The sequence below is a fragment of the Ylistrum balloti genome, unplaced genomic scaffold, assembly GCF_031769215.1.
Source record: "Ylistrum balloti isolate Yb309-2 unplaced genomic scaffold, AGI_CSIRO_Ybal_v1 Utg369988, whole genome shotgun sequence".
NCBI lineage: Eukaryota > Metazoa > Mollusca > Bivalvia > Pectinida > Pectinidae > Ylistrum > Ylistrum balloti.
This window is the reverse complement of record NW_026782072.1, coordinates 686,266-700,365: the sequence shown is the minus strand read 5'-3', so window position 1 is coordinate 700,365 and position 14,100 is coordinate 686,266. Positions and strand designations below refer to the sequence as shown.

Here is a 14,100-nt window from a genome sequence, read left to right as displayed (position 1 = left end):
ACACACAGTCAGTATCTGGTAGAGGATGTGAATATAAGGAGTCTACAGCATGGTCTGGACACACAATCAGTATCCAGACCAGATGATGTGAATATAAGGAGTCTACACTATGGTCTGGACACACAATCAGTATCTGGACCAGATGATGTGAATCTAAGGAGTCTACACTATGGTCTGGACACACAATCAGTATCTGGACCAGATGATGTGAATATAAGGAGTCTACAGTAAGGTCTGGACACACAGTCAGTATCTGGACCAGAAGTTGTGAATCTAAGGAGTCTACACTATGGTCTGGACACACAGTCAGTATCTGGACCAGATGATGTGAATATAAGGAGTCCACTATGGTCTGGACACACAATCAGTATCTGGACCAGATGATGTGAATATAAGGAGTCTACACTATGGTCTGGACACACAGTCAGTATCTGGACCAGATGATGTGAATATAAGGAGTCTACACTATGGTCTGGACACACAATCAGTATCTGGACCAGATGATGTGAATATAAGGAGTCTACACTATGGTCTGGACACACAGTCAGTATCTGGACCAGATGATGTGAATATAAGGAGTCTACAGCATGGTCTGGACACACAATCAGTATCTGGACCAGATGATGTGAATATAAGGAGTCTACACTATGGTCTGGACACACAGTCAGTATCTGGACCAGATGATGTGAATATAAGGAGTCTACACTATGGTCTGGACACACAATCAGTATCTGGACCAGATGATGTGAATATAAGGAGTCTACACTATGGTCTGGACACACAGTCAGTATCTGGACCAGATGATGTGAATATAAGGAGTCTACAGCATGGTCTGGACACACAATCAGTATCTGGACCAGATGATGTGAATATAAGGAGTCTACACTATGGTCTGGACACACAGTCAGTATCTGGACCAGATGATGTGAATATAAGGAGTCTACAGTAAGGTCTGGACACACAATCAGTATCCAGACCAGATGATGTGAATATAAGGAGTCTACACTATGGTCTGGACACACAATCGGTATCTGGACCAGATGATGTGAATATAAGGAGTCTACAGCATGGTCTGGACACGCAATCAGTATCCAGACCAGAGGATGGAAATCTAAGGTGTCTACACTATGGTCTGGACACACAATCAGTATCTGGACCAGATGATGTGAATATAAGGAGTCTACAGTAAGGTCTGGACACACAGTCAGTATCCAGACCAGATGATGTGAATATAAGGAGTCTACACTATGGTCTGGACACACAATCAGTATCTGGACCAGATGATGTGAATATAAGGAGTCTACAGTAAGGTCTGGACACACAATCAGTATCCAGACCAGATGATGTGAATATAAGGAGTCTACACTATGGTCTGGACACACAATCAGTATCTGGACCAGATGATGTGAATATAAGGAGTCTACAGTAAGGTCTGGACACACAATCAGTATCTGGACCAGATGATGTGAATATAAGGAGTCTACAGTAAGGTCTGGACACACAATCAGTATCTGGACCAGATGATGTGAATATAAGGAGTCTACACTATGGTCTGGACACACAGTCAGTATCTGGACCAGAAGTTGTGAATCTAAGGAGTCTACACTATGGTCTGGACACACAGTCAGTATCTGGACCAGATGATGTGAATATAAGGAGTCTACACTATGGTCTGGACACACAGTCAGTATCTGGACCAGATGATGTGAATATAAGGAGTCTACAGTAAGGTCTGGACACACAATCAGTATCTGGACCAGATGATGTGAATATAAGGAGTCTACAGTAAGGTCTGGACACACAATCAGTATCTGGACCAGATGATGTGAATATAAGGAGTCTACACTATGGTCTGGACACACAATCAGTATCTGGACCAGATGATGTGAATATAAGGAGTCTACACTATGGTCTGGACACACAATCAGTATCTGGACCAGATGATGTGAATATAAGGAGTCTACACTATGGTCTGGACACACAATCAGTATCTGGACCAGATGATGTGAATATAAGGAGTCTACAGTAAGGTCTGGACACACAATCAGTATCTGGACCAGATGATGTGAATATAAGGAGTCTACACTATGGTCTGGACACACAGTCAGTATCTGGACCAGATGATGTGAATATAAGGAGTCTACAGTAAGGTCTGGACACACAATCAGTATCTGGACCAGATGATGTGAATATAAGGAGTCTACATTATGGTCTGGACACACAATCAGTATCTGGACCAGATGATGTGAATATAAGGAGTCTACAGTAAGGTCTGGACACACAATCAGTATCTGGACCAGATGATGTGAATATAAGGAGTCTACACTATGGTCTGGACACACAATCAGTATCTGGACCAGATGATGTGAATATAAGGAGTCTACACTATGGTCTGGACACACAATCAGTATCTGGACCAGATGATGTGAATATAAGGAGTCTACACTATGGTCTGGACACACAATCAGTATCTGGACCAGATGATGTGAATATAAGGAGTCTACAGTGAGGTCTGGACACACAATCAGTATCCAGACCAGAGGATGTGAATCTAAGGTCTGCAATATTGTTTGGATACACAATCAGAATCTGGTTCTCAGGATTAATATATAAAGTGTACAATACTGTCTCTGAACACATGAATTGTCAATGGATGACACAAGGCGTAACCTTTTCCCTCAGCACATCAACATATTGTGTATTATCACAAGTGATATTTTAGTATAATTTTGGAGAACATGATATTCTTTCAAGTTAAGTAACAAAGATCTAGATAATGCATGTAATTTCATATCTTCTCCATGACAATAAAGAAATTGTTTCAAGTATATCATCATAGTCAGAGTAAACCTTCATCAAAACTACATTAATGAGTAATGGCATTGTAGTAGGTAAGATACTTTAATATAGAATGGTTATGATTAAATTTTAGTTTATACTGCACACATATAAGTACGAAGTGTGGACAAGGTTAAAATTGCAACCAAAAAGTATGTTTAAATCACAAACTCAGCTGGAACTAAGTCAATCAAATGATGATTAATTTCATGACTCTGCAAACAGATAAGGTAGATTGATTAATCAACAGAAAAGTTAATTACAGATTGAGTGATCCTTTCATCATATCTTACATTCCTTTTTAACCAGTGGTTAACAGTGTATACACTGTATAAATGGAAGGATCAGCAACTTGTGTCTACCTTCAGCTACAGGGACTGGATGTTTTATTGGTATCTGTTAGTACATGTGTGTTTGATGAAGTGTAAATAGCAGGCATCTAAAGCATTTCCCAAAATAAAAGCTCACTGCTATAGATAGATCTGTGCCATATTTGAGAACTTATCATGACATAAATACAAGAATAGTTACTGTTATGAAAGCCAATGCTAGTCTAACATCAAATCATTCTTCAAAGAAATCTGTGTTTGAATAACTGTTTTCTTCTGCATTTACATGTTAAAGTTTCTTGCAAATTAAAAAAAAAGTGTGAAGTTGTCCCCATTCTGAATTCATGCTTGATATTTCTAATCAGTAACTTAGTTGTCCAGAATAAATTACATTTTTATTAGCCATTCTAACCCACAGTGACTTATAATGTATCAATTGTTCTATGATAGTAGTTATATGTCCCTGATAGGTTTAATGATCCAGCTGCAAAACCAATCTAGCTGTAAAATTCAACTCACAGTAAATATGGGGAATGTATGTATGTGATTGGTGTTGTCCTCACACAACATGATACCTGGTAACAGAAAATCATTCTTCTGTTTATCATTTGAATTCAAATAGTATGTGGAAAGTTAGTCCATGTTACCTGTGTGTTAATGAATAAGACCACTTTTAGCTACAGAATAACACTAGAATCCATTTCATTTTTATTACCAGGTGTAGATTTCAGTGTGTAATATATACAGGTATCTGACTTCATTAATAAAAAAGAAAATCAAAATGCATCAGTTCAGAATCTGAAACTGGATAGAAAGTTTACAATACATAACTAAGACAACATAAATGCATGATGCTTAATATTGCAGGCTCTTACATAATCATCCTATTCATTCCAATGACAAATGAAATGAAAACAAATTTCAGATCCTTTATATCACATAATCAATTATTTTGGCAACTATTGTAGAAAATTTTGTCCTACTTTTCACATCATACTTAAGTCCACTCGTCTTTATATCTAAATCAGATAATATGCAAAAATATCACCAGGTCACATGGGTAATATGTTTACACTGAATAAAATGGTAGCCATGTGATAATTCACATATGATGCATTGACCAGTCTATTGCAGGGTTTTCCATAAGAGCTGGTTGTCGGCCAATTTGACCGGCTTCTTTGATCATTTGGCCGCCTACACCAATCCAGTTCCGTAATAATGTTCCGTACACGACTACACATACACGGCAGGCCACCCCCACCTCGCCGTGTTGCAGCTCGCGTTGACTTGCTTCACCAGCTTCCTACTTTCACTACACAGCCTACTACTAACAAAATTATGGAAAACCCTGTATTATATCAGAATATACACAAAGTTATTGTTTAAATTCTTATGGTCAAATATGTCCCTAGCACAGGATATATTCTTTCTTTTCTGAAAGTCTGAGCCTCCCAGACCAGATTCATTACACATGTGAATGTAAAAGTAAGAGGGCAAATTCGCCCCAATCATAAAAATTTACACATTTTCATGTTTGACATATATCTGTGAGCGGTTGCACAGATGTGTCTGATATTTCATCCTCTTAAAATGAGAGGATGCAGTCAAGTCCTCTAAATCAGGTTGGAAACAAAGTCTTTTCCCAGTCTGATGACCCCTGGCTTACTAATTTGATGTTCAACCAATTGAGCTAAAGAGAAGCTCTCTCTAGTCGAACAGTATGCTGTGGCTTGTGTTTACCATGGTTACATTCAAAAGATTTCTGCTCAGGAAAGTGAATAAGCGCAAAATAGCAGTGAAAGATTCTGTCCAGCACCAATATATTTTGATAATATTGCACAAGGATTATGGACTATGTGTAACATCAGTGTGGAATGAGTAGGGGCTGAGGGTGTCGTTTTAGGTGAGGAAACAGGTTAATCAAATAACTTATTAATGAACACAGAGTTGCGAGCTGTTCACATCATATGTTTTATGTTGATTTAAAATACCATACCCCTACACCTGTATCAAATCAGCGCACACGTTCCCAATCACCAGATCAAATACGATTAGCCTACCTCGGACCGCTCTGTCTGGAGCCCGACTTATCCCTCTCTTTTTGACCTACATTTTGTGCATTAGCTTGGCTATTTTTGCCTTGTGACATTGTAGTGAGATAATTTCAGGATCTGCGATGAAAATTTACATACATGTGGTATTTAATGAAGACTAAAAACGAACATATAATACATGAATATAATCATCGTGACTGAATGTGAAAGTACCTGACCCGAGTCAGCCATTTTGTAACTAACGACACTATTCGCACTATGCAACTTACTCTCTTGGCGTAGCAGAATTAACACGATTTGTCGAAGGGCCCTTCTTTGATGCTTTTGATGCCATTTAAGACGAATTAACAAGTTATATGATACATTTATGACATGTAACTGGCATACGAGACACTGAACGCGTTGTCACGAAGGATCTGCAGGTGTCAACAAGAGCATGCGTCTGAACTTCAAAACAAACACAAGGGGGCGCGGTATACACAGAGGGAGAAATCATTATTCTAAGCGCATTAAGTACTGTACCAAATGTGCATATGCACAGCCGTATGATGCCCATACACTCTACGTGTATTTTTTATGAGTTGAAAAAATCATTACAGAATAACTTTTGCTGGTATTAGATTTGAAGGAATATATGTATGTATATATTGTTTATATCTAAGGTTGTAATGTAAAACTGTCGTCTGCAACAAATAAAGTTATACCACAAACAGATTATACTCAGTTACGTTATTATTGACAATTCACGTTATTGTCGTAAATGTTGAACAACGAGAATTGTTTCAAATTAGTGGCTTATTTTTTTTTTGTTTTTTTTTTTTTTTTTGTTTTTCTGTTTAATAATTTCTGATATCAAATATGCTTCAAAGTTGTTGTTGCTGCTGCTGTTTTCTAATCAGAAAAGGATTAAGGTAGTTTGGATCAAGTTCAGAGGAGCAAATTAATCGATTTCTAAAACTTTAAAGAATGATCGGGAAAGGGATATGAATGCAGTTAGCTCTCACCACAGTGCACATTTGAAACTTCGGCTAAACTGAAGACAATCTACGCACATTTCGTTAAACAATCCTAGGTTTCAACAGCAAGGTGTGTCTGTTATACTTCACTTAACTACCAGCCCCACCCTTCCAAAAGGATCGATGTCGGCAGTTCTTGTCCTAATGCCTAAACAGCTAGCTATTTCACCAACACACCGCCCGAAACCGGGACATCACACGGTCTACATCATCAACATCACACGGTCTACATCATCAACATTGTCCTTATACCGAGCATCACACGGTCTACATCATCAACATTGTCCTTATACCGAGCATCACACGGTCTACATCACCAACATTGTCCTTATACCGAACATCACACGGTCTACATCATCCACATTGTCCTTATACCGAGCATCACACGGTCTTCATCACCAACATTGTCCTTATACCGAATATCACACGGTCTACATCACCGACACTCCTTATACCGAATATCACACGGTCTACATCATCCACATTGTCCTTATACCGAGCATCACACGGTCTACCTCACCAACATTGTCCTTATATCGAGCATCACACGGTCTTCATCACCCACAATGTCCTTATACCGAACATCACACGATCTAAATCGCCAACATTGTCCTTATACCGAACAACACACAGTTTAAATCACCAACATTGTCCTTATACCGAACATCACATGGTCTACATCACCCACAATGTCCTTATACCGAACATCACACGGTCTACATCATCCACATTGTCCTTATACCGAACATCACACGATCTAAATCACCAACATTGTCCTTATACCGAATATCACACGATCTAAATCACCAACATTGTCCTAATACGGAACATCACATGGTCTACATCACCAAGCAGGCAATATATTGCAATATCCAACAAGATATTGTGGTACGCATTGCAATATATTAACTTGTTAAATGCATGTAAAATGCATATTGTACAAGCGTTTGATGTGTGACATGCTTTTCAATTAAATACTATGATTTTGCTTTCATTTATTCACTAGAAATCAACATTCAACACAAATGCAATATAATTGTCATTAACATAAACAAATAAAAAAGAATGTAATCTCCCTGATTAGTTTTAGAAAATAAATATAATATATGTACATATGTATCATTATCATGTATAATAAGTAAAATGACTAGATTTAGATTGTCAAGACTTCATATTACACGGCAACGTTTTCGGATACCTTACCCTACTATTACATATAACATGCGCCTTGAACATCCCCTACTCCCCCATGTTGTCATCGTAAACACACTTAACACATCTCATACCCAACTTGCTTTCTTTTCGTCACTGTTACCCCACATATAAAATATCAGTGACCATGTCCCCATAAACACTCCCGACAAACTTCGTCACCCTAAATTGTTCAGTGGCGATACCATGCCACGACTTTCAATACGCATTATTCGCTCGTAATTGAGTTTCTTAAGATTGTATCTTTAAACCACGGAATTATATTATTTAATGTGTTCATGTGTATAATTCTTTTCATATCCCCTCTGTCAAGGTGACGTCAATACTAGCTAGTGTACAAGTGGAAAACAGTAAGAATTGGTCACGCCTCTCAAAATCACCATACATGTATACAATTCACTCGCGACAATTTCGAACTGAAACCATGCAAGCGCCATCCTCCAAACGAAGTTAGAACTGGTTCTAGTATTCCCCTCACGTCAAATGTTACTGATACTTCTTGTGTGTACATTGTTCCTACTGGTCCCCAGATTTCAATTATTCCTGCTGTTCCTTACAAGATATTGTTCCTACTGTTCCCCACTGGATATTGTTCCTACTGTTCCCCACTGGATATTGTTCCTACTGTTCTCCACAGGATATTATTCCTACCGTTCCCCACAGGATATTATTCCTACCGTTCCCCACTGGATATTGTTCCTACTGTTCCCCACATGAAGATATTGTTCCTACTGTTCCCTACATGATATTGTTCCTACTGTTCCCCACAGGATATTATTCCTACTGTTCCCCACATGATGATATTCCTACTGTTCCCCACAGGATATTGTTCCTACTGTTCCCCACATGAAGATATTGTTCCTACTGTTCCCTACATGATATTGTTCCTACTGTTCCCCACAGGATATTATTCCTACTGTTCCCCACATGATGATATTCCTACTGTTCCCCACAGGATATTATTCCTACTGTTCCCCACAGGATATTATTCCTACTGTTCCCCACATGATGATATTCCTACTGTTCCCCACAGGATATTGTTCCTACCGTTCCCCACAAGATATTATTCCTACTGTTCCCCACAGGATATTGTTCCTACTGTTCCCCACATGATGATATTCCTACTGTTCCCCACATGATGATATTCCTACTGTTCCCCACAGGATATTGTTCCTACCGTTCCCCACATGATATTGTTCCTACTGTTCCCCACATGATGATATTCCTACTGTTCCCCACAGGATATTGTTCCTACCGTTCCCCACAGGATATTGTTCCTACCGTTCCCCACAAGATATTGTTCCTACTGTTCCCCAAAGGATATTGTTCCTACTGTTCCCCACAGGATATTGTTCCTACTGTTCCCCACATGATGATATTCCTACTGTTCCCCACAGGATATTGTTCCTACCGTTCCCCACAAGATATTATTCCTACTGTTCCCCAGAGGATATTGTTCCTACTGTTCCCCAGAGGATATTGTTCCTACTGTTCCACACAGGATATTGTTCCTACCGTTCCCCTCAAGATATTATTCCTACTGTTCCCCAGAGGATATTGTTCCTACTGTTCCCCAGAGGATATTGTTCCTACTGTTCCCCACATGATGATATTCCTACTGTTCCCCACATGAAGATATTATTCCTACTGTTCCCCACAGGATATTGTTCCTACTGTTCCCCAGAGGATATTGTTCCTACTGTTCCCCACATGATGATATTCCTACTGTTCCCCACATGATGATATTCCTACTGTTCCCCACAGGATATTGTTCCTACTGTTCCCCACATGATGATATTCCTACTGTTCCCCACATGATGATATTCCTACTGTTCCCCACATGATGATATTCCTACTGTTCCCTACAGGATATTGTTCCTACCGTTCCCCACATGATATTGTTCCTACTGTTCCCCACATGATGATATTCCTACTGTTCCCCACATGATGATATTCCTACTGTTCCCCACATGATGATATTCCTACTGTTCCCCACATGATGATATTCCTACTGTTCCCCACATGATGATATTCCTACTGTTCCCCACATGATGATATTCCTACTGTTCCCCACATGATGATATTCCTACTGTTCCCACATGATGATATTCCTACTGTTCCCCACATGATGATATTCCTACTGTTCCCCACATGATGATATTCCTACTGTTCCCCACATGATGATATTCCTACTGTTCCCCACATGAAGATATTGTTCCTACTGTTCCCTACATGATATTGTTCCTACTGTTCCCCACATGATGATATTCCTACTGTTCCCCACATGATGATATTCCTACTGTTCCCCACAAGATATTATTCCTACTGGTTTTACTGTGGATCCATTAAACCACAGAATTTCTACATGTCCTCGTATTTCTATATTTTTAATTTGTTACAAATCAATGAAGGTTTCTGTGTGACGGTTTGTTACTTACACAGCACTGAGACGCTACCGACCTTTTGAAACACACAGCATGTAACATTAAACACCAAACACCACGTCGAGCAATTAAGATATCCACCTTACATTGATATTGACCCTGACGAGATCGTTTGGAGTGGTTTATAAAGAACGATAAATAAAATACAACTTATTGTGTTTAAACACGACAACATAATTGCCGTCATTGTAACATAATAAAACACAGTTTAAAAAAATCCAATAAGATTATTGGATTTCACTATTAAAGCTATAGATATTAATTCGAAGATTCATAAGAAATTATGGCAAGTGCACTTTTAATTTAAGAAATACCAGCCCGCCAAACACAATTACGTACAGACATGACAAATACCAGCCCGCAGAACACAATTACGTACAGGCATGACAAATACCAGCCCGCCGAACACAATTACGTACAGACATGACAATGACATACCAGCCTGCCGAACACAATTACGTACAGTCATGACAAAGAAATACCAGACCACCGAACACAATTACGTACAGGCATGACAAAGAAATACCAGCCTGCCGAACACAATTACGTACAGGCATGACAAAGAAATACCAGCCTGCCGAACACAATTACGTACAGTCATGACAAAGAAATACCAGCCCGCCGAACATAATTACGTACAGGCATGACAAATACCAGCCCGCCGAACACAATTACGTACAGACATGACAATGACATACCAGCCTGCCGAACACAAGTACGTACAGTCATGACAAAGAAATACCATCCTGTCGAATACAATTACGTACATGCATGACAAATACCAGCCCGCAGAACACAAATACGTACAGTCATGACAAAGAAATATCACCCTTTCGAACACAATTGCGTACAGGCATGACAAAGAAATATCACCCTTTCGAACACAAGTACGTACAGGCATGACAAAGAAATACCAGCCCGCCGAACACAATTAAGTACAGGCATGACAAAGACATACCAGCACGCCGAACACAATTACGTACAGGCATGACATTCAGGAAGGCATGGTAACTAATGCCGGATTAATTGGTAGGTGTAAGAGGGCGAGGGTTACTCCTGTCATCTCACAACGACAGAACAGGTGCTTTATCATTAAAGAGTATAGTCTTCTGTTGGTTTTGAAAACTTAAGAAAGAAAAAAATGATGTACATGTTTATATGTTCTGACTGACCTCTCTCCGTATAATGGCGACTCTACAGGCCCCGGGGACCCGGTCCGGTCACTGAGGACCGATCCACGTCTCGACTCTAATTTGTCAGCGGACGATCCTGTGCGTGGCTCCCGTCCAATTTTAAAGACGGTAACCGTAACCTCTTCTGGGGAATCCGGCAGGGAGGGATAGATATGTACTGTCCGATAGTAAGTGTCTCCTTCCCTGATGTCCCCTAAGGACCCGGACACACGCATGGACGGACTAGTGAGTGTCCCATCCTTCAGGGATACTCGCTTCTTCAGATAGTCTCCGGGTTTTTTCCCGATATTTCCAGGAAGTAATGAGTTCCTTCGACTCATGGTAACGATTTTTCAAAATAAATTTTTACGTGTACATGATAACGTAACACGTAAGGGTATTTTTTTCTATCAAATGTACTCCGAATGACCTGTTAGACATTCTGAATCACACGACGAAAACAACTGGAAAAATTCCGTACACACATTATGTGGGGTATGGTCACGATACGACACTATTGAACAAGTGATATCCGAAGTCAACATCTAGTATCAGAAGAATCTCCCGTGGAGCTATTTTACTTAAAGCCCGAGTACATAGTTGATAGGCCTGTGTTTGCACGGGCTGGGGCAAACATTTACTTTCACACGACCAATGTTCTGCTCTCCTTGTCACCAGCCTTGATGGTAAGATGTCTCCAAGATACCCAGTAAGATGACCCTGTCCTCCTATCATACACTATCGGATGTTCTTTAGTGTGTTTGGACAAAGGATTACTTCTATAAACCTAATACTTCATGAGCCACACACCTTAGTGACTTACTGGAGGATTTGTTTATACCCGTTTTTTCACTATTGCCCAAGAATCCGTTCGACACCTTGTTGATACCCGCGTCACGTCCTAGAGTACTACTGTAGACCGACAAGGTCCAATCTTACCTCTTCAGATCAGTGATGTTGTATTAAATTAATCCAAACAGCAGTGATGTTATATTGTCTTAAATTAATCCAAACAGATAAAACAAATCACAAATCTTTATCCAAACGTTTGTCGCAACAATGTAGCTCTTTGCCACAAATACACTATTTTGGGGGGATAGCTGCTCATATAGACGAAGGAGATGACACGAAATAAAACTCGCCTGTGTCTCTCCAAAACTGTCTCGCTAAAAGCACCATTAAAATACCCGGTTAGCCACAGCTTGGTAAAAGATAGCGGATTCACGCTAATTACAGCTACATTTAGATAGCTACATAATATTTAAAGCGACATTCCATGTCTATAAGAAACCGGACACGCTGTAATATGCGGAACGATGTATAGTTTTTCGTCAATTATAACGACGAGGTCGATTTCAAAAGGTCTTTCTTTATGTGATAAGTGTTTGTCCAACATTTCGGATCCTCGACAAATTAGGACAACAGCGTGCTCACCTGTCGTTGTGTTCGCCGTGTAAGTAAATATAGAATTCTGTTTCACCTGTAATTCACTGTGTTATAATGTACCTTGTAGGCCCAAAAGTATTCCTCACGTGTTCCTCGTCTGTGGTTTTTTCCACACGATATTCCTGATGATCGCCGACAGAAGCATGAGACAAATTGACGGCACTACATATATTGATGGGCCTACATATATATTGGTTTCGCTTCACGTCGCGGTGTCAATTTTATTATCCAACACGGGTATTATCGATGAACCTACTTTGTGATCAATCGCTAAAAATGTTTGTTCATTTGTATGAAATTAAATTGATTTTGCCTTCTAGCAGTGCTCGTACTGTCACGTATGACAAGGGCGGTAACCTTCAGTTCATTATAAGATACTACCAAGTTTTAATGATATTTAAGAGCGATACATGAAATCCATTAATTCTATACTTTACATTTGCTGTGTATGACACCTGTTTTTGTGAAGATCAGGCTTGCTTTAACATCTGATACAACATAGCGCCCAGATCAATAAAAACAAACTGATACTTCCGTATCAAATACATTCTAAATATTGATCAGTCCATCACACGAGTATAAAACTGATTATAACATTTTTTTGTTTTTTTTTAAAGAAATTAAAGATTATAGAACCAGTATCTACATGTTACAATAAACAAGCGATATGAATTGTCACTATACCGATTGAAAAACAAGCTTGGACTTGAGTCCGTCCATTGAAAATATTGCTACATAACAGAAACATGTCTACTTCAGTTCAATACATAGATAAAAGTTCTTATAATACAACTTGAAAACAGAACGACATTCTATAAAAAGTCCATATTTTGTAAACAATCTACCCAGTGTGGACTCAAACGTCCGGGTATCACACAAATCAACCAATAACCGATTCCAGTAAGTTAACAAGCATCCTATTATATTAACAAGCCTCCCAGTATCAAAACAGACATCCCAGTTTGTAAACAGACATCCCAGTATGTAAACAGATATCACAGTATGTAAACAGACATCCCAGTTTGTGAACAGATATCCCAGTATGTAAATAGATATCCCAGTATGTAAACAGATATCACAGTATGTAAACAGACATCCCAGTTTGTGAACAGATATCCCAGTATGTAAATAGATATCCCAGTATGTAAACAGATATCCCAGTATGTAAACAGATATCACAGTATGTAAACAGATATCCCAGTATGTAAACAGATATCCCAGTATATCCCAGTATGTAAACAGATATCCCAGTATGTAAACAGATATCCCAGTATGTAAATAGATATCCCAGTATGTAAACAGATATCCCAGTATGTAAACAGATATCCCAGTATGTAAACAGATATCCCAGTATGTAAATAGATATCCCAGTATGTAAACAGATATCCCAGTATGTAAACAGATATCCCAGTATGTAAACAGATATCCCAGTATGTAAACAGATATCCCAGTATGTAAACAGATATCCCAGTATGTAAACAGATATCCCAGTATGTAAACAGATATCACAGTATGTAAACAGATATCCCAGTATGTAAACAGATATCCCAGTATGTAAACAGATATCCCAGTATGTAAACAGATATCCC

At 39.1% G+C, this 14,100-nt stretch overlaps 1 protein-coding gene across 1 annotated transcript in view; it reads right to left on the bottom strand.

Annotated features, from left to right (window-relative positions):
* The window catches only part of LOC132547908 (androglobin-like), a 62,743-nt gene extending 51,337 nt beyond the window's left edge, over positions 1-11,406 (bottom strand). The window contains exon 1 of the mRNA XM_060211712.1: positions 11,066-11,406. Within this exon, the coding sequence (XP_060067695.1) occupies positions 11,066-11,406 (341 nt within the window). The remainder of the gene's footprint in view (positions 1-11,065) is intronic.
* Between the last annotated feature and the right edge of the window lie 2,694 nt (positions 11,407-14,100).